Consider the following 27,860-nt stretch of genomic DNA (forward strand, 5'->3'; position numbering starts at 1 on the left):
AGTCTTTTTATTATATTTGTAGAGCAGTGGTTCCCAAAGATTACATCATTTTACTCACAATTGCATTGCTTTATTTTTTATTATTCACAAAAATTAACACTGAAAATAAGACACAAAAGAACGATAGTGCTTTAGTTTTTAGTTTGCATCTTACATTGTATGCATATTGTTTCACTTGATTTCTTCGTTTTTTTTCAAGGATTTTGTGCTATGGCATCCACTCAACAAGTTTTTTTTTGAGCGTGAACCTTATGGGATATGTTGCTTGGGTTAAGTGTGCCTTGAATTCATCCACTCACACTTTTTTCAGGTGCAAACCCAGTGTTGAAATTATACATGGTATGAACAAAATCTATTGCTTTGCTGTTTTTTTAAAAAAACCTCAGGATGAAGCTATGAGTCAACATTAAACATTGGGGAAAAGGCACTTTGTCTCTAATCTTATTTTAACATTACACTGAGGAGTACACACACATTCAAATTAAACATTCAAATGGTAAATGGTAATGACATATTAAAAATAAACTCTCATGTAAAGATTTTTTATCTTGTTCACATGAGAAAAAAGAAAAGTAAAATAGATAAGTGAAGGAAAAGCTTGAATACAGTCAACGTTTGATCAATCAGTGAATTCCAATTGTGGAACAGCATTGTTAAACTAAATCCATACAGCTATATTTTCATTTGAAAATGGCATTTTTGAAGAATAACAATCTGCATCCAGACAAGCATCAGCTCTGAATCAAACGTAATCTGCTCTCTTACAAAGAGAGAACTTTACCTATATCTTTACCTATAGCTATTGGCATTTTACATACACATGACAAAATCAATCCTGGTCTGTTAAGCTGTCACTGAGATATACACGTCTGAACTTTTTATGGGACCTCTGTTGTAAAATCTAAATTGATACCAAATCTGTGATCTGGATCACACCCAGAAGAAATTTACTCTTAGTATCTGATCTTGCATACACATACCAAATCAATGATTTTTTTATTTTTACAGTTTTGCCCATTATAAGAGATTGGAATTTCTAAAATGTTTGATACTTTTTGTGACATCATCACTGGGTAGATTCTTACCAAAATCTTTACGGGAACACACTTGGGAGATCACCAAACCACAAAAAAATTGATCCATCAAAGAAACTGTAGAGAGGAAGTTGCTACCATTAGGACAAACATTCTAATAAACCCACACTGTTGAAAACATGCAGTGTGAATGTAGCTTCAGTTAATCATAATGAGCTCTGACTTTGTGGTTGTCATACTTCTATAACGTAGTCCGAGTTGCCACAGATCACTCCAGCATCTTCATTGTGGGCACAGTTATGAGTCCCAACGCCAGCATGTTTGCACTCGAGCAGGCTGGACTCTGTACCTTCACACTGAACATCATCCAGAAGAATTCTCAGATCCTTCCCCTCACCAAACTCAGAGTTCTTGGCTGCTTTCCGGGCATAGTGGAATCCCAGCTGCCGACAAACCACTGCAGCGTTCTCGATGGACCACAGGTCGTCACACACAGTGCCCCACTCCCCGTTAATGAAAATCTCCACTCGCCCGCGGTCGTGACGACCCTGTTCGTCTCCAACTAGCCTCACCTTTCCACTCCGAAGCTCTGGTGTACTCTTTGCTCTAGATTTTTCCTTCCTACGCCGATCTTTCCGTTGTGAATGTCTGGGTGGTCTGGTGGTTGCAGTGGTTGGTATAGACATGGCCAGGTCTAGTTCTGGTTCAGCTAAATGGTCAATGAGCTCTTGGTGCCAGTCATGTGATTCTGTGGGTTGTGGCTCCGGTATGTTTTTGTTCAGTGGCTCAACTCCAATCAGCACTGATAGTGAGGCAACAGAAAAACACCAAATATGAACATAAACAAAGAATGTAGCAGAAATGTTAGTCAGGTGCTTTGTGGTGGGACTGACTCACTTTCCTGTGGAACAAACTTGATGAGATTACTTTTCACTCTCACAGGAAGAGGATCATAGTGACACTGTCTTGGTGGAGCACGCCTGAAAAACATTTTACAAAAACAGATAATTGATAGATATTAGAAAGAAGTCACTTCAACTGCATGAACTGTCAGAGGCCACCTTTACACCTGGCATTAGAATGCTTTTTCTGTGATCAGATGAAGAGCCCCTTTTGTTACAGTAACATGTCCTGTGAACTGCTACATAAACAACAACAACAACTTTAAGCCAACGTGAATTTGCAGTATTCCTCTGCTATTTCGAAGTAGGGGAATAACTCGTCTTTGACAAGTGGAAAACTAACATTTTCACATTAGCCGTGCTACAAAACAAGTAGAGACCCAATGGCCAGACTGGTTTCAGTTGAGACAAACAAGAGGTGGTGTAGCTTACCCAAGCGTAGAGGTAGATGGCTGGAGTGCCTATGCTCCTAAGCATCTAGCTCGGTCATCAGTGTAGGTTTTTTTTGTATTAGGATGTTTAATTTGTGAGATAAGCAAATCTAATGTCCAAAATGAAGTTGCATACAAGCGGGGATGAGTCTCTTTGTTGTCTGCTTCACATTTCCTTTAATCTGGGGGGACACTACAAGATATTTTGCCCGATTTTACCCACGACTCACAGTTCGGCAGAGTCTGCTTCAGTCAGCCCTAGTTGGGGACAGTCGGCATGGCTAGTGGCCACAGAAATCTGCTAGTGTGTGAGGGGGTAAAGACTCAAAGACCCAACCTCAGTCACAATGAATCAAACTCTGGACATAATCGAGTAGCAAATGACAGAGAGTAGTGTCAGAAAATGAGAGGAGGTTACATTATATGTCATTTAACCCTAGAACACTATTGCTCAAATTCAAAACACCATCACTAACGCCGGGTGATTTTTACCCGAGATAATACACCCAATAAAAACTAATTGTCATCAAAATATATCAAAACATGACAGTACATGACAAATTTGAGTAGTGTTCTTTTATTTTAAACTGTATCATGTCAAAAAAATGAAAGAAAAGCAGCACGAGGGGACCATATACAAATGTTCCAAAAGGAATTTGGAAACAAAAAATTCTTAAAAGAAAAAATTATGAAGATGGAAACTTTTTTGGCCCACCTATTCCTGGGATATTTGATACTTCCCTGGTGAAGGCTCAGTGTCCATGGCACACAGAATCAACCCAAAACCTACTTTACCTTCTATCACTATTGCTGGGTGAAAATCACCCAAACATGTGCCTGGAGGAAAAAGTGTGTTTTGGATTAGGAAAACAACCATGCCATCAAAGATGTCAATGCTAAAGCTACCCAGAGACCCATGACACGCAGCATAACGCAGCATAACGCAGCATAATGAAAATAAATGTATTTGCTCGGGTGAAAACCACCCAGCAATGGTGTTCTAGGGTTAACACTTTCATGCACAGCGACCTACAAGGGAATTGAGTACAACATCAGGTGCAGGCTTAAATGTGTGATCTGTGCAATGGTCGCAAGTTCGACTCCACCCCTGGCTGATTGTACTCAATTCCATTGTAAGTTGCTTTGGATAAAAGCATCTGCTAAATGACATGTAAAGTAAAAACCAGTCCGTTAGTTTGTACTCGAAGTCAATAACAACTGTAAAGCTTTAAGTAGCTTAAAGTTTTTACAGTAAGCTATTTATCCCCAGATCTGAGACCAGAGTCTCATCATAGAGCTTCAATGATGCATTTGAGAATGTGGAAAATTACACTGATTCCCACTCAAAACCTTATATCACATTGTTTCTCAATAAAACTAGTCAGACAAGATAGAGTCTCTGACACGCAAAACTGAACTATCCCTTTAAAATGATTTCTAGGTGACACAACAATAAGTAATGTAAGATATCTTTAGATGTTTTCTTTTCCCAAAGAGTACAGGGCTGTCACAACAGCACTCTAGCTCATGTCTGGTTGTAATTATTAACAGATGTGTGTGCTCCATGTCCAAAGAGTAGGAACAGGACTGTGAGCACATACTGCACACGGTACATGCCACACAATAATTCTGCTCTTAAACATAAAATAATGGTAACTTTATTCACCTGGAGGGATCCGCCACTTTATAAACGACTCCTGATGGTGACGTAGCGCTTGGTATTCCAGTCGACATGAAATACAGCTCACCTGATGAAAAAAACACAAAAATCTAGTTAGCTAATGTGCAAAGAATGCTAAAGTATTGAGCTTTGCTGTGAGGTTGTGTGCACATATTTCTGCATTACCAGCTTCATCTTCAGCAAAGGAGATGATGTACTGGTGATAGTTGTTAATGAGTCCAGGGAAGGCACAGGTCAGGCCCATCCCCATACAGATCTCGTTGTATTTCCACCAGCCTGTGTTTCTGTCCTCCTGTAGACTCATCAAACGCCTACAACAGGAACAATACAAATCACTATAGAATTTTATTTGCAATTTATTAAACTTTGGTTTCTGTTGTGTCACATTTCACAGAGAACAATAAAACAGCATTAAGCCTGCCCCACACTAGAGGATAATTGGCCAAATTCCAGTCCTGATCTGGCCCTTTCTACAATCGTGGGGGCCTTCCAAATTTATCCTGTAATGCGAGGGATTAATAGACGCGTCACGGATGCATCAGTCTTCCAAATTTCAAATCATATGTATTAAACATGTTTGATATATACAGTGCAATCTAATAGTATTGGAACAGTGAGGCCAATTCCTTTATTTTTGCCATAGACTGAAAACATTTGGGTTTGACGTCAAAAGATGAATATGAGACAAAAGATGAACATTTTGGCTTTTACTTTCAGGCATTTACATCTGGATCTGATACAGAACATAGAATATAGCACCTGTAGTTTGACCCCACACATTTTTCATGTGAGCAAAAGTATTGGAACAGACAGACTTAAAAAGGATTGAAGTAAATAAGACTTAATATTTAGTTTCAAATCCTTTGATTTCAATAACTGCATCAAGCCTGTGACCCACTGACATCACCAAACTTTTGCATTCTTCTGCTATGATGCTCTTCCAGGCTTTCACCCCTCTTTCAGTTGTCTGAACAGTGATTGGGGTGTGAGCAGAACTCTGCAATAACCAATGAGAGTAAGTTGACCGGGAAATGGATGTTACAACGTAGACTTTCCGTCTTCTCAGCCATGACTTTATCCAGTTTTTTGTGTTTCTCAGCACAAGACATCACACACGCGACAGCTATTAACTGATGATGCCCACAGTCCAAAATTATGCGAGTTTCTGTGAGATCCAAAATACCTGGAATCCCTTTCTGAACTTGTTTAATTAAACACCAAGTGTGTGGTCCTGCATCTTGATTGGATCATCTAGTCTGTGCTTTCTCAAGATTAAAACATTGAAAATTGGTTGCAAAGTTCATTGTGTCAATCAAGTCAGATTCAAAAACCCTCTAGTGTGGGGCAGGCTTTAGGGACCATTCACATGCAGCGTCTTTTGGGTCACAGCAGTGCAGCTGCCAATGCAACATAAAAACCCGGATTTGTGTCCCAATCCGACTGAGGGCCTTAGGTGCATTGAGGTTTCTCCCACATTCCAAAAACATGCATAGGTTGCTAAGACACTCCAAATTGACCAAAGGGCAATGAGCGTTCGTTTGTCTCTATGTGTTAGATGGATGACCTGTCCAGGGGGTACGCCACCTTTTGCCCTATGTCAGCTGGGATTGGCTCCAGTGCCCCACAACCCTCAATTTCGACTCACGGCAAAAGAAGTAGGTGAAGCTGATTGTGTTTCACGCTGATATAAAATCTGACCCTCCATCATCCGTTCCTGAATCAGTTGGTGGAATAAAGGATGCACATAGACATGGCAATTTTCTTAATTTTCCCTCCACAAAGGTATTGCAAAGCTGGGGTGAGGGAAGGGCAGTGCACTGCTATTAATCAGACATCTTTGTTTAATATGTCAATTAATTGAGTGAAGCTGCAATAACTCCAATCTTCACAGCAGTTCCCAGGTTTTGTTATGGCACAACAGAAGCACATCCCCACGTGTACAGCCCCTGAGAGGGGTACATTTAGCAGATGCTTTTATCCAAAGCAACTTACAATGGAATTGAGTACAATCAGTCAGGGGTGGAGTTGAACTTGCAACCATTGCAACCATAATGTCTTTTGCAAACAGGGTACTGGTCTTAACTACTGAGCCACTCCACCCAATGGGTATAAGGTGTATGAAACAATGCTTAAAAATACATGTTGTAGCCCATTATTTCACCTGTTTAACTCTTACCCACTCATGAAGTCTCCAAATATATACATGCCATTCAGGTTGGGGTATTCACAGCCTCGGTACACATAACCACCAGTCACTGACTTGCCCATCTTGTGTGGATATGCATAAATAGGCAGGACATCATCTGTGAACAAAACCTACAGGTCATAATTAGTATCACTGTGGCTGTCCCTCATCTGATTTGATTGTGAAAAATAATTATGATTAATAATTAATAATTATTGTCAATTATTTAATCAAATGACACAATATCAATTAAGCATCTTGTATCAACGAGGCTAATTAACACAAAGTTAATTTAATGATTATTAATTTAATAATCAAGGTTTTTTGAGTAATTTAAATCAATAAATGTCACTCACCATAGCTAAAAATCACACAAGCTATGTACAAGTAAACACCACTGACTGTGTGTGTGTGGACATGCATGACCATGGGAAAGAAGAGTTAGGAAGTGACACGGTTAATAACCGGGCGATGCCACTCCCACTTCTGGAACCAAAATGGCAGAGGCGTGCGCAGTAGCAGTGACTGTAAACGCACCCCTCCACACAAGATGGCGCCAAATACACAAATACTAATCATTTCTACTTGCACAACGGGGACCTGACGGGATTTGTGGACGCAGGATAGATGGATTTCTCCCAGATGAGGGAATGCTTCAATGTCACTGGGTCACTTGGTCCACAGGCATTTCCAGGGGTTCTCCCTGGACGTAGGTGGAGCTCCCAGGAGGCTGGCCACCAGGAGGTGGTTCTTCTTTTCCAGAGCTCGATTTCTCTTGGCCTGGAGATGTTCAGTTTTGTTGGCTCAGGGTCCGGTGCTTCTGCGCCATGGCGTTAATGCTGTTTTGCATCACCGCAGACTGATTCTGGTGCTCTTTGGCTAACAGCCAAGCCTTGTGCTGCTGCACCAGAAGCAGTTGTCCAGATTGTATCCCGTTTTCTGCTGGATAAGGCTAGCCCCTACCTCCTACCTCTGAGTGGTGCTGGCAGGGCTCTTCGGCGGGTCATTTTCGTTCAGCTAGGCTGCTTACATGGCGAGCTAGGTTTTCAACACAGACCAAGTTATCCTGTGCCCTAGGGCAATGTAGAGCTTCATAAAGGGACTGAATGAACGCAGGGAAAATTGACCCATGAATAACAGGGTGCCACAGCTTCAGTAAAATGGGCTAGGCGCAGCAAGAATATACTTGATATATATTGACTGTTAAAAATAATTAAAAAATTACTAGGGAAATCAATCTGAAAAAAAAAGCAACGCAATCTATGCCTTTAAAGTCAGTCTCCGCAATAACTGTAATTGACTATAATATCAAAAGATAAATTAAATTAAACAGTATTATCAAAATCACACAAGCTATGTACAACATATACACTGGCATATGTGGCGTCTGTGAGTATCAATTGATCATATTTCATGACCTATTAGAAAATGAATAAATAATCATTGCAGGGCCCTCGTGTCCAGATGCAAGCTTCCCCACACAAGTGGGGAGTGCAGCAGTTCCCTGACCTCAATTTAAAATGGCCAACATCACGTTAGAAGAAGTTTGTGTCAATAGACATGTTCAGGGTCGGTCTCTCGTATCACGTATGATGTTTTGAGGCGATCGGTCAATGTATGGCGAAGTTATATATACTTCCTGTTTTGTGGCGAATGGTCAAAATTCTCCAAACTTCCAATGGTTGCTGTGGCCACGCCCTTTTGGATCTGCAAAATCTTTTGACATTTGTCCAGTACAAATTGTCACATTTTTTATGTCAGTGCGATAAAGTGACTGGCCAGAGTGCCGTCACAGGAAGAGACGTCCCACACATAAATCAAGCTGAACGGCGTCGAACTGTAGATCACTTAAAACTACTTATTATTTATTTAACAGAGGAGTCTAGTGTATTTAGGGACAGTGCCGGCGAGCGGCATCACAGACCACTGCTGCTGTAGTCTGTGGAGTAGGAGGCTGTACTCCAGAAGTGTGTGGACAGAAATCTAGCTGAACTGTGCCGAATTGTAGATAAGTTAAAACTATTTAACAATCCTAAAAATGTGGGTTAATCTCCAGCAACTACAGAAGTCTGGTGTAAAGTCTCTAGGCACTAGTTTGTGTTGCGTATAAAAGTCACCGCAAGTCACAAGTCACTGCAGTTTCACTCAGCCGTGCAGTGATGACTCCGTATATGACTCAGTATTGTGCTTAAAGAGGAACTAAACCCCTGCTCTGAAGCTGACTCCGCCCAATGCCTGATTTTAAAGATCTATAAAAAGTGGGCAGGGAGTTATCAATGAGTGGGGGGGTGAGTGAGCCCCGCAGGGGGCGTGGCGATCGAGTGACAGCAAGTGCAAATCATGGCAGCTTGCTGTGGTATTTCCAGTGGCAGCTTAGAGCTGCACTTAGAGCGTCATTAACCTTGTCTCTTTCTCTCCATAGTTTGTGTCTTTCCTTCCTTCCCTCTCTCTCTATCTGTATCCTCATCTTGCAGGTTGCAGGATCAAGATCCAGTTTTCGAGGCTACCCATATCATACATATCATCACCATTATTATTGTGCTATAATTAAAAGTTGATATCAGTATAATTTTTATCAACACTCTCTGTTGCTGCTTTATGAATGACAGTATATTGCTATAAACATGTAATCATTGACTGTATAAACTTGTAACTTGATACAGTTGTGTATCTGCTCCTGGTCTCTCGCTCTCTATTCTGTCTCTACCTCATCTCCCTCTTGTCCTTTCTCTCCCCCCCTGTCCCCCATCACCCTCCTGTCTGAAGTTCTGTGCCAACCAGCTGGCCCCCATCTTTACCCAGATCTTCAACAGATCACTGGAGCTGTGTGAAGTCCCCTCCTGCTTCAAACGCTCTACAATAATCCCCGTCCCCAAGAAACCAGAAATCTCAGGTCTAAATGACTACAGGCCCGTGGCCCTGATGTCTGTGGTCATGAAGGCCTTTGAGAGACTGGTGTTGTGCCACCTGAAGGACATCACAGGCCCCCTGCTGGACCCCCTGCAGTTTGCATATCGGGCAAACTGGTCAGTGGATGATGCAATCAATATGGGTCTGCATTACATCCTGCATCACCTCGACTCCCCAGGGACATATGCTAGGATACTGTTTTGTGGACTTCAGCTCGGCGTTCAACACCATCATCCCAGACATCCTGCACTCCAAAGTCACCCAGCTCTCCATCTCAGCCCCCACCTGTCAGTGGATTACAAACTTCCTCACAGACAGGAGCCAGCAGGTGAGACTGGGGAAAATCACTTCCAGCACCCAGACAATCAGCACTGGCGCCCCCCAGGGATGTGTGCTCTCCCCACTGCTCTTCTCCCTTTACGACTGCACCTCGAGTGACCCATCTGTCAAACTCCTGAAGTTTGCAGACGACACAAAAGTCATCGGCCTCATCAGAGACGGCGACGAGTCTGCATACAGATGGGAGGTGGAACAACTGGTCCTCTGGTGTGGTCAGAACAACCTGGAGCTGAACACACTCAAAACTGTGGAGATGACAGTGGACTTCAGGAGTAACTCCCCTGCCCCCCCTACGTTATTGTTGTAGCACCATAAGAACAACAATAAACATGCCTCTTAAAAAACGTTCCTTAAAAAAGGTGATCAAACACAAAGACATGTTCAGACATGTTTGACACAAGGAAAGAACACTGAATTCTATCTCTAACTGCCCAGCTTCTTACTGTGAGCTGATAATGAGGTGTTCGATCTCTCTTTGTGTCCAGTTCAATTCGGTGGAGTCGTGGAGCACTGACGGGCTCGCAGCAGGACAACAGTATCGACCAGTGAGTGTAAATGCGGCATGCAACAGAGATTTGGAGAAGAGAGTGAACTGAAATGGATCAGTTGTATTTATGCACTCAGCCAGTGGGGATTGTTCAGCAGAGGCGGCCAATGAGACATCAGGATTCTGCTTTTGGTATTTCAGGTATTGTGAAATGCAGGGAATTCTCGGAGAAGGAGTTCTTAAAACAGTCCTTTGTTTGAGAAAAAAGGACTCTCTTTGTGTTGAACCCCCACCTTTCACATGGAGTAGACCCTGCCCATGAAGAACAATGGAGATTACAGCCAAACAGGACTTGGGTGTCACAGGGCACCTGCTTAGGGACTGTTTTTTGTTTATCATGTGTGTTTACTAACTCTCCTGTCATTGCAGATCGTGCCACCCCTGTCTGCCCTGCAATCACCTCTTTCCCCTCACCAGCCCTCATTATCCTCATCAGCCTCCCTTTCAAATACAACCCATTCTCATTCACCCTCTGTCAGATCGTCATGCCACAAGCCCTGCTAGTTTGCACTGCCTGTTATTTTGGCTATGTTTTCTGTGCCCCTCTCCCTCAGTTTAGTTTGTTGTCTGTTGTCTGTTTGAGACTTTAAATGTTGTGTTTTTTTTGGCACTCTGAAAGGACTGGGTTTTGGACTCCCTCCATGAGCAGTTGCAGCAGCTCCTGTCAGTACGGACTCCAGCAGCAGAGGCTCGGCTTCCTCCTCAGTACTCTGTACTCTGTACTCTGGTGAGCCAGGAACTTGCAAGCCTTTCCTCGTTGAGTGTTCCCTCCTCTTTGAGCTCCAACTCTCCTCCTATCCATCGGAACGAGCTTGTGTGGCATTCATCATCTCCCAGCTCACGGGGAGAGGCAGTCAGCTGTTTGCTCCTCAGTTGAACTTTTCTCTGCCCCTGATGGCGCATTGGCATGAAGATAACTCACAGTCACAAACTCATGTTATGATGCATAAACTGGCCATAAAAATGGATGTAGGTTTCCAGTTTGCAGGGTGAGTCAAAGGAGGAACTAACTGTTTATTGAGTAGCCACCAGGGGGCAGCTTGGTTAGCTGCAAGAAGAATCTTCCAAACAGTGCCTTGCTGCAGGTGACATCTGTGAACTTCCGCTTTCAAAAACTGACAAGGCCCCGCTCAAATTGCAAATCTTGAGGTTCCAGCCACTGGAGGGCCACATCCACTGTACTTCTAGTGCCTGTCCCATGCCCGGATAAATAGTGAGTGTGGTGTCAGAAAGGGCATACAGCGTAGAATCTAATGCCGATGTGTACAGCCATAAGGGGCATTTAGCTTGGCAGCTACTCTCGTGCCCTCTCAGTCCGACGTCCATGAATTCAAACGAATGTGAAATAATAGATGAAGGGAGCAAAAGATTCAATGACATTACAAGCAATGCATGACAATAAGGTAGAGTTCTGCTGCTGTGTACAGCCATCAGGGGCTTGGTGTGTGATAACATTCACTATGAATGTTATCACACACCAAGCTGTCACTCTCAATGACTGCAGTGGACATTCCATGACAGCAACAGACTTAAAGTGAGTGTACTGTGAAGCACAGTGTCATGCCGGCTTGTCATTGCAACATAAACAAGGTTTGACCTCCAAACCATCTAACTGTAATGCCTACCAAGTGAGCTGTTGGCACACAGCTTCTTGTCATAGCAGGAGAAGCCCTCTTTAGCTCTCCAGCCGTAGTTCCGACCTTTCTCGATGATGTCGATCTCCTCAAACTTGTTCTGACCTACGTCCCCACAGAAGATGCGTCCTTTTCCCTCTTTGGTATGAGGGTCGCCCCTGTCCACGGAACACCTCCACATGTTGCGGACACCGTAAGCATAGACCTCAGGTCGAGCTCCTCGCTTGTGTATGAAGGGATTATCTGGAGGGATTCTGTACAATGGGCCCCTCTCATTGTCATCCACATCAATACGAAGAACTTTACCTAGGAGAGACGACCTAAAATAGATGTAGCCATAAGGAAAACATGTTACAAATGTGACTATTTATGCCACATAAACAGTTACAAATATCACTGCTGAGAATGGGTCAGAGGGAATGTGCAACCTGGACAGGTCACTAGCCTATGACATAGAGGAAAAAATAAGTAACTGCAGTCCCTCAAAATCAAAGGGACTGCAGTTGCTTATTTTGGACAGGTCACTAGCTTGTATTTACATGTTAGTTGTGCTCAGAGCCACCAAGTATCTCCGAACTCAACTGAACTCAGTGGAGGGTGGAGCAGAGATGCATTGCATTTGTAGGTGCCATGTGAATTATTTATGTATTTCATAGTAGTTTCAGTTTGGGATTAATATTAGTTCTGATGATCTAACCACATTTAAAAGTATTAAGTTAGGTCCTAATTATTATTTAATTAGTATTTGCACTATACTGTATATGTTGTACTCAAGCATTGGTATTTAATTTTTCTTTAAAGAAGTGCACGGGAGGTGTGGGATGGCTGGAGAGTGACAGAGGTTCACTGTTTTCGGACCATGTTCAGACCATGTTTGGGGGAATAAGAGTCGATCTGTCAGCCATAAACTCTGGACTTGGATGGGATTTATTAGAGAACCCTACAGCATTTATATTTCTGTTCAATCTGGTCGGGCCACCTCCCATAGTGGTTGGAGGCACATTTTGACCAGAGTGAACAGAAGTATAAATCCGATGGCAATCCGATCACAGAAAACACATTTTAATGCCAGGTGTACAGGTGGCCACTGAGTCTGGTTCTGTCAGAGATTTCTTCTTTTTAAAGAATTGAATTAAAAATTTGCATTGCAGCCAAAATGGAACACACAAAGAACAAATTAGAATGTTCACCCATGGGTGGGTAAAAATGTAATTTAAATGCATTATCGTTTAATCTGGGAGTGAATGCAAAACCGTCATAAACCCAGGATTGAACTGTTTTGTGGTTTCATCTTTCTTTTGATATTAGCATGTATTTTCTTTGAAATTCTTTCCCTTTTTTATAGTTCTAAAGTCAAGCTGAAATTAATAAATTGAATAAAATAAATTGAGACCTAGACCTTGTTGATTGTTTTGGATTGCGGGAGAGAGCCATCCACCTAGAACTTAATCTAAAAAGATTTATAATTCAGAGCTTACTTGTTCTGGGCGTTCCCATATTTCCCAAACGGGTCTCCTGCCATCCCACCATCACCTGTGAAAATGTACAGGTAACCATCATCTGCAAAGAGCAGTTGCCCTCCATTGTGGTTTGATGCCGGTTCATCAATCTCCAGAATTACCCTGGAAGAACAAAGGACATGACAAATACTGTAGAACCTTGTGTCATAAAACGAAGGACTCGGATGCAGAATGCAAAATGATGAGAAAGAGTCTTTGATAAAATAAACTAAGACTAGTATTCAAAGGCAGAAAGAGATGAAGAAAATAAAACAAACAGAAAAATACCTTCAAACTAAAACAAGGGGAAGAGGGACAGGAACAAGGTTGTGACAGAACCACTCCCTTAGCACCATCACTGAACAGCACGTGCGCACACACACACACACATGCTCACATCGCTCAACAGGTACTACAACCCACCCTCCACAGTAATTATTTGGCTAACAAAGGGTACATACTAAGCCTTTCAAAACTTTCAGACATAAAAAGGTATTGTATAGGTAAGTATTGTAATTGAGTAAGTAACCATAAACTATATAAAATTATATTTTGTGGGACAAGCTGTTCAAAAGGGGCTTCTAAGAGCCTCAGCATGAGTGTATGTGTTGGTTACAGAGAAGGTAACACCTTTGCACATTTGCAAATCTTTGGATTTTTGTCTGTCGGTTACATTTAGAGATATTGGAGCACTGTTGTTCATTACCTGCTTTGTATATAGATACATTTTTGTAAATAGCTTTTTTTGAGTATTTTCCCTATTTTTGTGTATTTTCTCCACCTGTAAATATTTACAGTTCACCTTAGGAAATAGGGACATTAAAAGGGCCTTAGAAGAGTAAGAAGAAGAACCCCACGACAAAGGACAAAAACAGACAAGGAACCAGAATTCACTATAAACAAACAGGATGAAATGTTGTTGTTCTAGTTGTTCGCTAATCAAGCCGTAGGGGTGGTGGGGGTGCCTGAAATTATCGTCCCCTGTTTGGCCACTGGCCAGCAACTGCCACTGTTGTGGAGTTCTGGTTGGATTAAGTTTTATAGAATAATGGAAATCTTTCTCCTAGATTTACTGTCAGAGCCTGAGATTGACATAAAAATTCATAACGGTCATTTTTTCAAATATATTGTGCCGCTCTAGTGCTTACCTCTCCGAGGTGTGATCCACCACATTCATGTCATTGGCGGATACGTGGAACTCACTGATCCTGATCCTCTCATCAAAGCCCACTTCCACTGAGTAGTACACATACAACTTCCCATTGTATTTGTACCTGGGGTGAAAGGTGAGTCCGAGAAAGCCCCTCTCGTCACCCTCCCATGGTGATGTTAACACTGCTTTGGTAATGTTCAAAAATGGTTTCTGCAGTTTGGATCGATCTGGTAGGTAGGTCCATACCAAGCCCACCTGTTCTGCCACAAAGAACCGATGTGTGCCGTCATTGGCATGGACCATGGCTAGAGGGTTCCGCAGATCATTGGCCACTTCTTCCAGGCACAGTTGGAGACAGCCTTCTGAGTCAGACTGAAGCCGGCCCAGATTCTGGGTGAGCCCCTGGTTGCTGAGGAGGTGTGGGTAGCAGTAGTCCACATCATCTAGCTCCATGCGTCGACAAAAATTAGTTTGATTTTCTTTGATTTTGAGTATGTGTGGGTTGTCAGACAGGAGAGGAATGGCAGCATTGCACTTAGTCCAAAATTCAAAGCAATAGTCCTGACAGAGGCCGGGAATGGTCCGGACAGGGGTGCTGGGATCCTCGGCGTCAAAGAGATGAGCTGCATATGGAGAACACTCCTTGATAGATGAAGAGGAGAGGAGAGGTGAGTACGAGGAGAAAGTAAATTAAGCAGGCACTCACTCACTGAAAACATGGGACACAAGGGAAAAGATATTTTAGCCATAAAATATATGTGCCTTTTTATTTTGCCAAAAGACAGACTCTTCTGACTGAGACTAAAGCTTGTGTTACTTTGTAAACTGCCCACTTCCAGAACCAAAGTCCTGCACTGCTGCATCCATCAGTATATGCAAATGTCTTTTTTTTTTTTTAATTCAGTGTTTGAAACAATAGACCAGATGATCCTGTGTCCCAGCAACAAAAAAGATTTTATCTATGGAGAGTGAGGGTTACTAACAGTGGCTAAAATCAGTTTTCCTTGTGTCCCCACTAGCAGATATTATTTCAATGAGCAAGTGCCTTTCCTACTCTTGCTGATTCCAGGCACTGGTGGCACACATGCACAGTTTAAGCTGAACTGATCACGTGTCACAGCATCATGTGCCGCATTTCCACCGGCTCTACTCGCCTCAACACGGCAGAGCTTAAGTAGTGTTTCCACTAGCATAGTACCTGGTACCAGGTACTATTTTGAGTACCTGCTCAGGCGAGGTTCCAAGCGTGCTTAAAAGCAGGTACTATGCGACGATTGGTCAGACTGCTGGCCGCTGAGTCCCGTCACAGGAAGAGACGTCCCACACACAAATCAAGCCGAACTGTAGATAACTGAAAACGACTTAATAATCCTAAAAACGTGGGTTAATCTCCAACAACTACCAGGGAAACCTCTATATTTATCAGGAGTCTTTTAAAGTGGAGTGGTGTATTTAGGGACAGCGCCGCTGATCGCGAGCCACAGACTGTCGCTGTAGTCTGTGGAGTAGGAGGCTGTACTCCGGAGACGTGTGGACAGAAATGTGTGTGTGTGTGTGTGTCGCATATAAAACAAAGTCCCCTCATAAAACAAGTCACCGCAGTTTCACTCAGCCGTGCAGTGATGACTCCGCCCACATTAAGTAGGTACTTTTTTGTAGTGGAGATGCAACCTTATCGTGCCGCGTCGTGCCGTGGTGAGGAGGGGCGAACAGAGCCGGTGGAAATGCGCCAATATAAACACACTTCACAAAAACTTGAACTTTCACTTTAAAGGTCCAATATGCAACATTATACCTCAGGAAGATATCAGGAAAGTAAATCTGAAATAAAAGTGAGACACAGCTGGGTCACCAGGGCCTTGTAAGATCACATGATCACTTGCAGCTGTGTGATTATGTAGACTTGTGCTTCTTTAACCAATAGTATGTCTCTGCAGTAACAAGGAACAAGGGTTGTGATGGAGCCACTCCCATAGTCCCATCACTGATGCATAATTTTTTCTGTCAACAGGTCACTCTCCACAGTAATTATTTGGCTAACAAAGGGGTGCACACTTTGGGGCTCAGCCTTTCAACAATTTTAGACATGAAAAGGTACCTTACATGATTTAATCTGAGTATTGTGACTGAGTAAGTAGCCATAAACTATATAAAATTATGTTTTTTTTTTCAGCGAAGGTAACACCTGAATTTGCAAAGTTATCTTTGGATTTTTGTGCGGAGATAGTAGTGGGAGGCAGCCAAACGTTTCCTTAACAGTGCCACCTAATGACTTGGATTACCAGAGTACTGCAGTTTCTAACTTTTTTTTATTTAACATTTCTTACAGTACAACATATGAAAGTAAGACATTTTTTTAACATACAATTAGAAAACAAACAACATTTTAAAAATAAAAATATATACAAAAGTACACCAAATTATAGAAAGAATCAATAATTAATATAAAATGGCAATGGTAAAACAGGAAGTAAAAACACGTCACGTGCCAATCACATTCATGTACACTTCAGGGACCAATCGGAAAATCGTATTACCTTAGAATATTACATCCCCCTTCTTTTAAGAAAAATATGAAACACAACATACAACATTCAACTCTTTCAGTTCAATAAACCCTTGCTGAAACATATTGAAATTAAAGTACCACATGTACGACTGCCATAAAGTAAGGATTCAAAAAACAGATTTCAATTATCACTTAACTTGCTCAAATGTCATACTGGATTACATATCTTAAGTAGAACACATTAAAACTATCATTGACTTATATGTATCTGAACATCATTGAGCATATTTCTAAATCCATAACTCGCGTCTAGACCTTGTCTGATACCGCACAGCCTGTGGGGCTGTCTCTCCTGTTATCTTTGAGGTGTGTTGTGTGTCAGTGTGCAGTGTATATCGTGTCATGTTTTGTGTTTTCTTCAGTCTGAGTGGTCAGTGTCTCTTTTGTGTCCAGGAGATGTTGTCTGTTTCGCCTGTATTCTTGTCCTCCTTCTGATGCGCGTATGTGGTATGATCTTTCAGTATCAGCTGAACAAACGGCGTTATTTCAGTAACAGGGTAATCTAACTAATTACTTTTCCCAACGTTACAACGCCGTTAACGTTACTGGACGTGAAATGCGGTGCGTTACTATGCATTGATTGAATAAACTGTGTAATCCCAATGCACCCCTGGCTCACAGCTAGTGAGGAGGCGGGTTAATAACGAGGTAAGCTATTATGATTGACCAAGGCAGAGTCATGTTTCACACAATCCAGCATACGCGCACCACACACACACGCATCAGAGATGGCGAGTCAGGATTCCGATGTAAAGTTGGCATTTTCATAGTTTGTGGCGATAAAATCACTTCAAGTGCATTGTTTTTTTTGAAACAAGTAGTGAGTAACTATAACTAATTACTTTTTTAAAGTAACATTCCCAACACTGGCGACGACTCATGAGCAGCTGAGGTGGTGATTTGAAGGTGTCTACTGGGGTATTGCGATACTCAAGCAGACTCAGATAGGGGTCTTTCTGATCAGCTTTGGCCTTTTCCATAAGGGACTTGTGAACAGACTTCTCGGCTAAGCCGTTGCTTTGAGGATAGTGTGGGCTGGAGGGAAAGTGTGTGAACCCCCATGTGTTTGTGGACCATTGTCTGACATAACAGTCTCTGGTATCACGTGCATGTCCGTACCTTCACAGGAATGTCTTTGCCTGGTCTGTGAGTGATGGTGAAGTTATACCTCGGTAGCTGAAGCATCATTCTTTGTAACCTGCTGCTGCAGGTGGTTTTCGCAAAATGGATTCAAGTGGCTTATGGTCACTTTCCACGGTGACGTGGCGACCATAGATGTACTGGTGGAAACGCTTGCATCCAAACAGAATAGCATATAGCTCCTTCTCAATTTGTGCATAATTGACTTCACAATCAGTCAGTAACTTAGATGCATAGCCTATGGGCTTTCCTTCTTGTAACAGTACTGCGCCTAATCTATATTTCGATGCTTCAACTTGGAGTCTGAGTTCCTTGCTCGGGTTAAAGTATCTTTAACACTGGACCTGGTTCCTGAGTGAGCAGCTCTTTAATTTTTTTCGAATGCTTCCTCCTGCTGTGCATCCTATCTGAATTCACTTAAATCTTTTAACTGGTGACGCATGGGTGCATTGACATCAGACAGTCCAGGGGTAACTTTGGACAAATAGTTAATCATGCCAAGGATTGTTTCCAGCTCACCTTTGTCTTTTGGTGGCTCCATGTCCCTTACAGCTGCAATCTCAGCTAGATCAGGCTTGATTCCATCCTTGGTGATTCTGTGCCCAAAGTAGCTGACCTCAGTGGCACAGATTGTACTCTTATGTGGGTTGAGCTTAACTCCTCGCTCCCTGGAGTGCTGCAACATGGCACGGAGGTTGGTATCATGTTCTTCTTTAGTCTTGCCATAGATGAGGATATCATCAACTATTGCTGTGACACCCTGCAAACCCTCATCAGTCTCGTCATCTTTACGCTGAAACTCATGCTGAGGAATCTGTATCATCCAAAAACAATGTTGAAGGTTGTCAGCTTTGAGGACTCATCTGAGAGCTTAATGGCCCAGTAGCCTGATCTTGCATCCATTACACTGAAGAAACAGGCTCCTGCCAATTTGGATGTGGTGTCTTCAAGGGTAGGTAAGGGGCAGTGCGGGTGTTTGATGACTTTATTTAGGTGCCTTGGATCAAGACATACTCTCAGTTTTCCTGTGCGTGGTTTTTCTGCTGCTACCATTGAATTAACCCATTCAGTTGGTTCAGTGACTTTCACAATAATGTCTTGTTTTTCCATGTTTTGTAATTCCTAGTTGAGGCGGTCACGGAGGGCCAAAGGGACGCACCTAGGTGGGTGAACTACAGGTACTGCATTGGGTTTAATGTGAATTGTGCACTCTCCAGTCCTATACCTGTGAACACGTCAGCAAACTCATCCATAACCGATGTCTCAGGTGAGCTGTGCACAGACAGTATGAGTTTAATGAGTCCAAAGTCCAAACAAGCTTTTAATCCTAGCACTGGAGGAGCTTGTGTGTCAACGATGTGGACCTTTAATGTCAGATGAATGTTTTTGTACCGGCATTTAATGTTACATTTTCCTCTGACAGATAGCCTCTCACCCACATAGCCATAGAGAGGGCGTGTTGTTGGTTGTAGTGTGTTCTGTATCCCAAGCCTTTGGAAAACATTAGTGGGAATGACGAACCAACACATCTGCATATGCCTGTTCAGTTTCTCTTTTGTTACTGCTGCCTTGTGTTACTGCATCAATAAACAAGTCTTCATTGTCTGTCTTGCTGAGTGAGTCAATTTCACTTACAGTGTGCACTCCTTATCTTTGCTTTAAGTGGCATACTTTTGCAAAATGATTCCATTTGCTGCATATTTTGCACTGTTTACCTTTTGCTGTACAGCTGCCTTTTGTCACAGCTGTGTACGAGCACAGCAAAGCGCGGTCATGTAGCGCTACTGTCAGGGAACCGAACAATGTGAAAACTTTATGAGAAATGTGAATTAATTAGGGCAATGATGGGTTTTCTTTTACATTTTTTTAAATATTAGGACAAAGCAGTTATTTATCCGTCACTCATGAGGATTTATTTTCAAACTTATTATCAATGTATTAACAAGCTGCTGTCCGGATTCATCGTGAACACGGGGCAGATGACGGTGTGGACTGTGGAGCTGTGACCGTGTGATGCACTGAGACATGCGCTCACTTCACCACTGACGCTTGTCTTATCGGTTCATAAAGTTACTGATAAATGTGATGAACACATGAATTAGAGTTGAAGATAAAGATGTTGAGTGAAAGAATCCGGAGTTATAAAACTACGTTCAACACGTTGTTATTGTTCTTAATAATATGATGAGTCTGCATATTTTCTGGCCTGACTTTATTTTATTTTAATATTTTATGATTATTATAATAACCAGAAGATATAATTCTAACGTTAAGTTAGCTTTATTTGTGAACCACCTATACAAAAACTGAAATTTGAACCAACATGCAAAGCATAGCAATGAGACCAAACATCATATTCAATGGAATGGTTTTTTTAATCAAGTATTAAAGTACTTAATGTTGTCATTATATTCTTGGACAATAATATATAAAATCCTGTGTATAATATATAAAAAAGTTCTGTGACAGCAACATTTTGTATTTTACAACATTTGTGAAGATTAGCATACAGTATATCAGTGAATGGAAAATCAAGCAAAAAGCATCTAATAAAAAAAACAAATGGAGCCAAAGGGGCGGGGCTCTATCCAGTTCTTATAATACATCCATGGTTGGGATAGGTGTAGGCATAGGTGTCAGATACGCCCAGGACATGTCCCCAGCACTATTTATGATTGTTACGGCCCAGAGCCTGTTACTAGGGGGTGGAGTGGCTCAGTGGTTAAGACCCTACCTTGTGTACCAAAGACATCATGGTCGCAAGTTCGATTCCACCCCTGGCTAATTGTACTTGATTCCATTGTAAGTCGCTTTGGATAAAAGCGTCTGCTAAATGACATGTAATGTAATGTAAATGTAATGTTACTGGTATACTGATGCTCTGCTTCTTTACCTGCAGGTCTCAGATAAAGATCTTGCCATGTCTGGGCACAGATGAGGACACAGAGAGAGAGAGTCAGAGGAAAGGAAGGAAAGACACAAACTAGGGGGAACAAGGTTAATGACATATAATGAAGTCGTATTCATGCCCTGAGTTTCTGGAAGTGCATTAACAAGTGAAGGGTTATATCACCTAATTATCACCTCTAGCTAACTACTTAGTTATAAAGGTTTATTCCAGCCAAATACTAATAATAATACACATAAAAGTTGTATTAGAAAAAAAATGTAGACGGAATCATGGCTATTATATTTGCAATCGCTAGATCTCAACTAGACATTTAAACTGTTGTAGAGAGGAAAAACACATGCATTTCTGTTATATAACCCTTTTGTCATCAATCCAAATTTTCTGGCTTAAAAAAAAAGAAGCTTCACAGTCACACACATAAACAAACATGTAATAGACCCTGGGTCTGGAAATAAAATAGAACTGAATCAAAAGGTAAACATATAATTATTTGTTGTTGTTTCTAGTGTGTTGTGTAGGAGATGTTAGTCATACAATCAAGTTATTCCTTGTACAAAACAGTTTCCTTGACTCCTCCACACACTTTGATAGTTGGTGAGGTATCATCAGAAACCTTGACTGTAATTTTACATTTAATATTACATTGTATTCATATACATATGTATCCATACATACATTTAAGATAAATGTGAAATAAAGTGTGGTGGTAAATGATTATGTGATATGATACAGGTGATATGATATAAATGTCCTGAGCGAATCTGCTTGTCAGTACTGGTGATAAAATATGAACATTCTGAAAGTACCAACAAATGATATTTAAGTTCTTGTGACTGTACAATGAAGTCCATCAGTGTCTTTTCCTCTGTAGTCCGGTCATTAACATCCTGCATGTGAGCTGGAGCTTCCTCAGTGAGAGAACTCCGTCTTGGAATCCTAAATAATGACTGAAGGGTTTCCTGGATCAAGTCTCTTATTCCAGACCATGCCTTTCAAATGAAAATAACAAGAGCAATACAAAGTATTACATAGGAAAAGGAGTTACAGTACAACTGACATTACTCTCAACAGACAAAACAGGCTGTCATCTACAGTAAGTGTAAATGTTAACAAATAGTAATGTATATACAGAAGTGAGGCACAGTTCGTTATGGCACTATGACACAGTTTGCTGCTAAAATTACAAGTTAAAAGTGCTAAAAAAGACACCCATATCTTTTTATTGTGTCTTCAGCAGTGATAAAATGCCAAAGTTAGTGTCATTGTACAACATTCAAGCAACAGAATAGTCCTAAAAAAAGGCTCACTATTACAAATCCCAAGCTACGTCTCATTTAATAATGGAATCTCAACATGCAGTGAATGGCTGATAGACAGGTAGCTGCGCTCTGAACTTCATCATACATTCATAGCCTATACATTAAACTTCCCCGTGTAATACAACCATTCAAAATTGTTTTAACGTCAAAATGAAAATTCATTTCACATTCAGTGCTATACTTACATTCGACCCGTCTTTGGTGTCGTCTGGTCTGGACTGCTGGAACCGCAAGAAATGAAGCAATGCGTTCTGTGTTCAACTGGTGAAATTACCGCCGCCTGAAACTACAGTCTCTCCGGTACTGCAGACACCCCAACTTTTTAGTTCGGTAAAGTTAGAAAGATACTGACACATTCTGACTTTTCGGTTCAATAACGTGTAAACGAAACGTTCTATAAACATAAGCGTGGTCTCTTCTCAATCAGAATTGTGTACTTCATGAGCTACAGTAACATTTTCATCCAAGTGACCTGAATTCCACACTGGAAGAATAACGTGTCTCTATTGGCACATTTCCACCGGCTCTACTCGTCTCGCCTCGCCACGCCACGCCACGGTTTGAGTAGCGTTTCCACTAGCATAGTACCTTAGTACCTGCTCCGGCGAGGTTCCAGACGTCCCACACACAAACAAGCTGAACAGCGCCGAACTGTAGATCACTTAAAACTACTTAACAATCCTAAAAACGTGGGTTAATCTCCAACAACTACCAGGGAAACCTCTATATTTAACAGGAGTCTTGTGGAGTGGAGTGGTGTATTTAGGGACAGCGCCGCTGATTGCGAGCCACAGACTGCCACTGTAGTCTGTGGAGTAGGAGGCTGTACTCCGGAGACGTGTGGACAGAAATCAAGTCGAACAGTGCCGAACTGTAGATTAGTTAAAACTACTTAACAATCCTAAAAATGTGGGTTAATCTCCAACAACTACACAAGTCTGGAGTAAAGTCACCCGTGTGTGTGTGTGTGTGTGTGTCACCGCCCACACTAAGTAGGTACTTTTTTGTAGTGGAGATGCAACCTAATCGTGCTGTGTCATGCTGTGGAAATAAGCCATATGTGCAGCGGCAGCAAGACGGTTGTGAGGTGAATGCCCAGGGACCGTCTACAAAGTGCGTCGCTGAAAACCCGAGCTCGACAAAAAAAATCAATAGGTTCACTGCTCTTAACTGTAGTGTTACAGAAACCACCTCGGACAAAGATGACATTCCCATGGTCATACTACACCTATTATTTTGGACAATTTTTGATGAATCTTTATTCATCAAATTTGGTGAATTACCAAAATTGTTTGAAAACATTTTATTTTTTGAAAACAAGAGGTGTAGTGTGACCATGCTACATCTTTGTGTGAGATGATTTTAGTGACTGTGACATTATTGTCAAATCGATTTTTTTTAAAAGACAGTGGATTTGTTATCCTAAGTTGATTACTTATATTAGTTAAACATAAATTAATGTGCAAAGGATTATATATATGTATAATCATAAATATATATTTATTTTATGTATATACACATATATATGTATATATATATGTATATATACATATATATATGTGTATCATGCACCAAACAACATTATAAGCAATTAATAAGTATTTATACTTTGTACAAATACATTGCAGTTCATAAAAATTATAATAATAAAAAAAGACCACAGTATGTCTGGTATAGTATCGTGGTTACTCATTTGGTATCGTGACAACTCTAATTGGAAGGTGGATAAAATTGATGCTCGTCACTTTGCTGGCTCTTGCTGTGATGCTTGCTTTGCTTTCACATGCTCTCAGGCTGGCTGTGACCATGCTTTATACCTTTAGCACCACATGTCCTGTGCCTTACACATACTGACTTTGTAAATATTTACTTTAATAAATCTATTTTGCGTTCGTAATTTACATTGTTGTGGTCTCCCCTTTGTGACGCTTACACTCGTCAAGCTTCAATGTTATTGAGGCTTGACGATAATAATTTTCATCTATTTTTTATCCTTTATTTTACCGGGTGAGTCCCATTGAGATCTTAAATGTCTTTCAAAGGAGCCCTAGGAGAAATATTTATTTTTTATATAAAAAAGAAATATACATGACTAGACATGGCAAACTATTGAATTACAGTTCAAGGAAAACTAGAAATAAAGAAAATGGGTCCCAGCTAAAAAGTCTCTATGTTTCAGTAGTTGGTTATGCATGGTTTGAAACAACCAACTTCTCTCAAGGGTAGCACATTTTCCTGTTACCTGAATATGACTGTGTTAACAACCAGACAGGGTAGAGAATGTTCTTGTGCATAGGCCCCAAGGCCTCTGGTCTGGGCAGCACATGGGTCCTGCTGAAATTATACAGTGAAGAGATGGCAGAGGCCTGGTGCCCCAATCCATTACAGCTTTAACTACAGGACTTCCCATTTTCCCACAAATCATGCTGTAAGGTTACCTGTAACTACTGACCTGTTACCTAGAATTTTGCTATTATCAAATGCATTGACAAAACCATTATCAGTCTATAAAAGTATTTTGTCTCTATCCAGTTCAGTGTGGTTAATGGTGTAATATTGTGTAAGTACAGCTACTGTAGTTGCTGTCATAGCCAGGTCAATTCTGTTCCTCCCCTTTGCTGTCTGTGTCTGTCTTGTGTGTCAATCAGCTGCTCACCTGGTCTTCAATCTCCATCAGGCTCCCTATATCTACACCAGCTCTCCTCCTTCTCAAGGCCAGATTGTTGTTTCACTTCATCTGGTAACACCGCCAGGCTCCTTCAGTATCTTTTGAAGGCTCTTGTTAAAGTTTTGGTCCTGTTTGCCTCACTAACTCTCATTATCCTCTGCTCAGTGATCCTGACCTGCCATCTGCCTGCCTGCTCTCCACCAGCTCACCTGCCTCACCACCCAGCTCCCTCTGCCTGTTCAGCTGCCAAAATCATTTACTTCATTCAGCTCGTCGTCTGTGTTCTGCTCTTGGGTCCACCTTAACACTTCATCACACAGTCACACCAATGGTGTATTTTGGAGTTGTTCCGATTCCGATACCGTTAACGGAAATGCCCCCGATACTGCCGAAAATGTGGACATCGGTATCGGCGAGTACTGGAGTCCATGCACCGATCCGATACCACGTAATTTATTAGAGCTCCGTTAACTCCAACACGGTTCTTCTTCGCCGCTCTTGAAACAGTTGCGCTGTGCTGTTTTAGAGGTGTGAAGAAGAACTGATCACCCGACACCTGTAGACAAGGAACTAACGTTAGCTCATCATGTCGGCGGTTTGGCAGTATTTACCAGTTAGCTCCGTTAGCGTTGTTAGCTGCACTAGCTCCGTTAGCGCGCCTACAGTGAAACTGGACCGTTTACTAAACAAAAAGAGCAGCGCAACAACTAACCAGCATACCTGTGTCCTGCGTATGTATGCCTCTGTTTTTAAAGTTTAGCGTTACTTCATATACTCATTTTAACAATCTGGAGTCATGTAAAAATGATGTCACGCGCGTCCTTTCCCGGTCAGTTGTCATGGAAACATGACGCTCTGCCAATGCTGCGTTGTTTGGACCAGAGTCAAAACAAACGTACAAGCTGAAAAACTAAATAACATATCACTGGTAAAAATAAATGGTGTCCATTTGCTGTATTTGTTGTACATGTTTTACAGAGGGTTTAACCTGAGCCAAACCTTACCACCACTGATAATCATATCACAGTCATGCAGGCGTAGTATGATATATATTTTTTTATAACACACTGGTATGGGTATCGGTACTCTGTATCGGCCGATACCCATAGTACAAGTATCGGAATCGGTATCGTGAGGGAAAAAATGGTATCAGAACATCTCTCGTGTATTTTATATCCATAAGCACAGAAGTGTATTTGGCTGCTCTTGCATCCCTTTCTTTTTTTAAATTAATTTTTGCATTGAAATTACTACAGCCACAAAGTGTTAATTTTGATGCTGGATAAACTGACCGTCAACCCTGTAATGATTCCATGTTACCACTCATTTTTACCAATAGCTGGTAATTTGTAATGGTAGTCTTTTAACAACCTGAATATTGACCACCCCACCCCTAAAAAGGCGTTCACAGTTTTTCTGATGTTGACAATGACTGCATCTTTAATGTAATTTGGTCAAATTAGTTCAGCCATAAAAAACGGATTTGAAATAAAAAGTCATCAACATTTCTTTAAAGCATTTTTCTCCAAAATAAGTAGTAGTAGAAGCTGTAGTATGACCATCTTTGCATGATGTGATTTTTGGTGACTGAACAAAGTACAGTATTAAAGTTATTGAAAATGATTTGAAATTAAATTTCACCAAAACTGTATAAAAGCATTTTTTGTCCAAAATAAGAGTTGTAGAATGACCATGTGAAGGTCATCTTTGTGTGAGGTGGTTTCTGTAACACTACAGTTAAGAGCAGTGAACCTATTGATTTGTTTTATCGAGCTCTTGTTTTCAGCGACGCACTTTGCAGACGGTCCCTGGGCATTCGCCTCACACCCGTCTCGCTGCCGCTGCACATAGAGACACATGTTACTCTTCCAGCGCGGAATTCAGGTCACTTGGATGACAATGTTACTGTAGCTCATCAAGTACACAATTCTGATTGAGAAGAGACCACTCTTGTGTTTATAGAACGTTTCGTTTACACGTTATTGAACCGGAAAGTCCGAATCTGTCGACATCTTTCCAACTTTACCGAACTCTCTTTTTAACTGCAAGTGTTTTTGCTCTCAGCTCACACTCTTGGCACATGATGGAGGAGTGTTGCACTAGTGCCCAAAGACCTTTGCACACACAAACACACACACACACTTACCTGGCACAGCAGCTCCATCACGGAGCCCGCACATTTTGCATATCCATAATAATCAAAGTTATCCATAACGTTATAAAACTTGGCCATCAGTTCCTGGTCTTTCTCATAATCACAGCAGCCAAACTCCTTATACATGACGCAGAATTCCAGTTCCCTAAGCGGCCGAAAGGGAGGTCGAAAATCCAAACACTGCGGATGAAGCAACACAGGTGCGACCCACAACACAAGAACATAAAAACACACGACACGAGTGGGCGAGAGCCACGAAACGCGCGGGGATCTGAGGTGATTAATATGCATTATGCCGAGCGCGCAGAAGAGGAGACCATGGAGGACAGGGGCAATGCAGACGCGTCTTGTTCTTCTTCCTGTGTGCACTTTGATCGTTTCTCTGACGTGGTAGTGGTGGTGATCTGCTGCGGGGTCAACCCATGCTGTGGGGCTGTCGTCAGACTGCATCAGATACAAAATGGGAGGCAGATACAAAGAGAAGAGACTCAGACTGTTGCTGTATGTGAAGCTGGAGCAGCCACATCATTTGACGGACAGGACACAGACAGTGTAACTCAACAAAGAGTAGCACATCGTCTGGACTTAGTTTTGCCTTTCACCGATATCTGCAATGCAATGAAGGTTACACTGTTGGATAACACTGCATGCTAAACTCCTGCTATCCACTAGATGGCGACCTTACCCAGTCTGAATCTCTCAATTGCTGCACTCAAACCCATCCATCCATCTAGCCAATCTCAGCTGACATAGGGGGCCACATAGAGACAAACAATCATTCAC

General features: G+C 41.7%; 1 protein-coding gene across 1 annotated transcript; it reads right to left on the minus strand.

Annotated features, from left to right (window-relative positions):
• On the minus strand, positions 1–27,471 carry hhipl1 (HHIP-like 1). The gene is made up of 9 exons (XM_044047810.1): positions 27,069–27,471; positions 14,311–14,957; positions 13,142–13,285; positions 11,655–11,983; positions 6,225–6,351; positions 4,214–4,359; positions 4,034–4,115; positions 1,932–2,014; positions 1–1,836 (listed from the first exon to the last, which is right to left on the minus strand). The coding sequence occupies exons 1-9, from the start codon at positions 27,366–27,368 to the stop codon at positions 1,268–1,270; spliced, it is 2,427 nt and encodes an 808-aa protein (XP_043903745.1). The 5' UTR covers positions 27,369–27,471; the 3' UTR covers positions 1–1,267.
• Between the last annotated feature and the right edge of the window lie 389 nt (positions 27,472–27,860).

Source organism: Solea senegalensis, linkage group LG16 (genome assembly GCF_019176455.1).
Source record: "Solea senegalensis isolate Sse05_10M linkage group LG16, IFAPA_SoseM_1, whole genome shotgun sequence".
In the NCBI taxonomy this organism is placed as follows: domain Eukaryota; kingdom Metazoa; phylum Chordata; class Actinopteri; order Pleuronectiformes; family Soleidae; genus Solea; species Solea senegalensis.

What these genes read in the sequence shown, in the direction of transcription:
- hhipl1 (XM_044047810.1), bottom strand. Translation starts at nt 27,368, where the DNA reads ATGCATATTAATCACCTCAGATCCCCGCGCGTTTCGTGGCTCTCGCCC. An exon ending in GTGGATCACACCTCGGAGAG is followed by an intron (nt 13,286 to 14,310) that starts GTAAGCACTAGA and finishes TTGTTCTTCCAG; the next exon opens with GGTAATTCTGGAGATTGATG. An exon ending in TTTGGAGACTTCATGAGTGG is followed by an intron (nt 4,360 to 6,224) that starts GTAAGAGTTAAA and finishes TTCCTGTTGTAG; the next exon opens with GCGTTTGATGAGTCTACAGG.